This window comes from Sinocyclocheilus anshuiensis, unplaced genomic scaffold (assembly GCF_001515605.1).
Source record: "Sinocyclocheilus anshuiensis isolate Anshui unplaced genomic scaffold, SAMN03320099.WGS_v1.1 scaffold87, whole genome shotgun sequence".
Classification (NCBI taxonomy): domain Eukaryota; kingdom Metazoa; phylum Chordata; class Actinopteri; order Cypriniformes; family Cyprinidae; genus Sinocyclocheilus; species Sinocyclocheilus anshuiensis.
This window is the reverse complement of record NW_015549609.1, coordinates 1,973,893-1,975,617: the sequence shown is the minus strand read 5'-3', so window position 1 is coordinate 1,975,617 and position 1,725 is coordinate 1,973,893. Positions and strand designations below refer to the sequence as shown.

General features: G+C 31.7%; 1 protein-coding gene across 1 annotated transcript in view; it reads left to right on the top strand.

The window, feature by feature from the left end:
- LOC107659106 (pre-mRNA-splicing factor ATP-dependent RNA helicase PRP16-like) overlaps positions 1–1,725 on the top strand; it is a 28,302-nt gene that overhangs the window by 5,532 nt on the left and 21,045 nt on the right. The window contains exons 5-6 of the mRNA XM_016447934.1: positions 1,179–1,341; positions 1,434–1,552. Of these exons, the coding sequence (XP_016303420.1) occupies positions 1,179–1,341; positions 1,434–1,552 (282 nt within the window). The remainder of the gene's footprint in view (positions 1–1,178; positions 1,342–1,433; positions 1,553–1,725) is intronic.

Genomic DNA, 1,725 nt, shown 5'->3' with positions numbered 1-1,725 from the left:
GAACTAGAGGGAAATAAGAAGTTGAGAAGAATGCCCCCAAATCCCCCAAATCCGACCCTAGCTGCACCCTAACTAGGGCTGCATAAGTAATTGAAATAAATCAATATGGCTTATATGGCTTAGTGCAATAATCAAATCGAAAGACTGTGCTGTACTTCGATAGTTTACATGAGCTGCCTGAGTGAAGCGTGACAGTTTTACACTTCAACAGCTTATGACCCAGAATCTTCAGAGTTTCGGAGCGACTCCACACAAACTTTGCTGTTTGAGTTTGGGTTTATCAACAAAAGAGAAACTTTTAAGGGCTTTCTGTGGTTTTCAATCAAAATAAAAGTTAGCTAGTTTTAAGACATGCATTAATATTAGTATTGTAGTTTTGCAGTTGTAATGTAAAATAAAATATTATTATTATTATTGTATTATTTTTCTTGAATACTAATTTTTAAAAAATAACTCATTTTTTTCTTACATACTTTACAGTGGAATGTTCCAATATTATTATTTCTTTTGTTGTTATTTAATAAAATTAAATAATTTTGATATGTTTATTTTGTAATAATAATAATAATTTCTCTACATTGTCTATTATTATTATATATTATAATAATTTATTATTATTATTATTATTATTTTTAGCCAGATTAATATAGTTTTAAGACATGCATAAATATTAGTATTGTAGTTTTGCAGTTGTAATGTAAAATAAAATTATTATTATTATTGTACTTGAATACTCATTTTTAAAAATTAAAATTTTTTCTTACATACTTTACAGTGGAATGTTCCAATATTATTATTTCTTATTTTGTTGTTATTGAATAAAATGTAAATAATTTTGATATGTTTATTTTGTAATAATAATAATAATTATTATTATTATTATTATTTAGCCAGATTAATATATAATCACAAATATTTGACCAAATTGTGTAACCCTACACACAAAAGATCTAATCTGGATTTTCAAATCGCATTTTATGAATAAAAAAAAAATAAAAAAATCTCAATTAGATATTTTTTTTTCTCCCTAAATTGTGCGACCCTAACTATAAACCTAAACCTAAAATCTGATTGGTGTTCCAAAATGTGCAATGCTGTTCTGGGATCTACAAGTGTGTTAGGCAGCTTGTTCTGTTTGGGTTAATCATGGGTCAGGTGTGTTTCATATGTCCACACAGATTTGGCCACTCCATCACGCTCCAGCTGGGATGAGGATGACAGTGGATATTCCAGCTCACGCCACTCTCACTGGGAAAGCCCGTCTCCTGCCCCGTCACACCGGGAGTATGACCGCTCCGAGCGCAGCCATCGCTCAGTCCGTGACAGTGAGAGGAGAGACAGGTGTGAATCACTTCATCAGAGCCTCAGTAATTAACGTTGGATTGAAGGTTATTTGTGCTGACGTGGTTTGTGTTGTCACTTTTGTTGTTCAGGTCAAGTAAACCTCAATATCCAGCAGAAACTCCTCTACCAACCCCATCATATAAGTACAACGAGTGGGCCAATGACAGGAAGCACCTTGGCTCCACCCCACGCCTGTCCCGAGGAAAAGGTAAAGACACCACTTACAAGTTCCTTTGGTGGTAAATGTTGTAATTGTTTATGTGCAATTTTATTTTTTTATTTTATTTTTTTGTGTGTGTACTTCTTAACTCAATTTTTTACATTTTTTATATATTTTTAAACCTTGTTTATTATGACTGTTTTTGTTTGGTATGTCATATA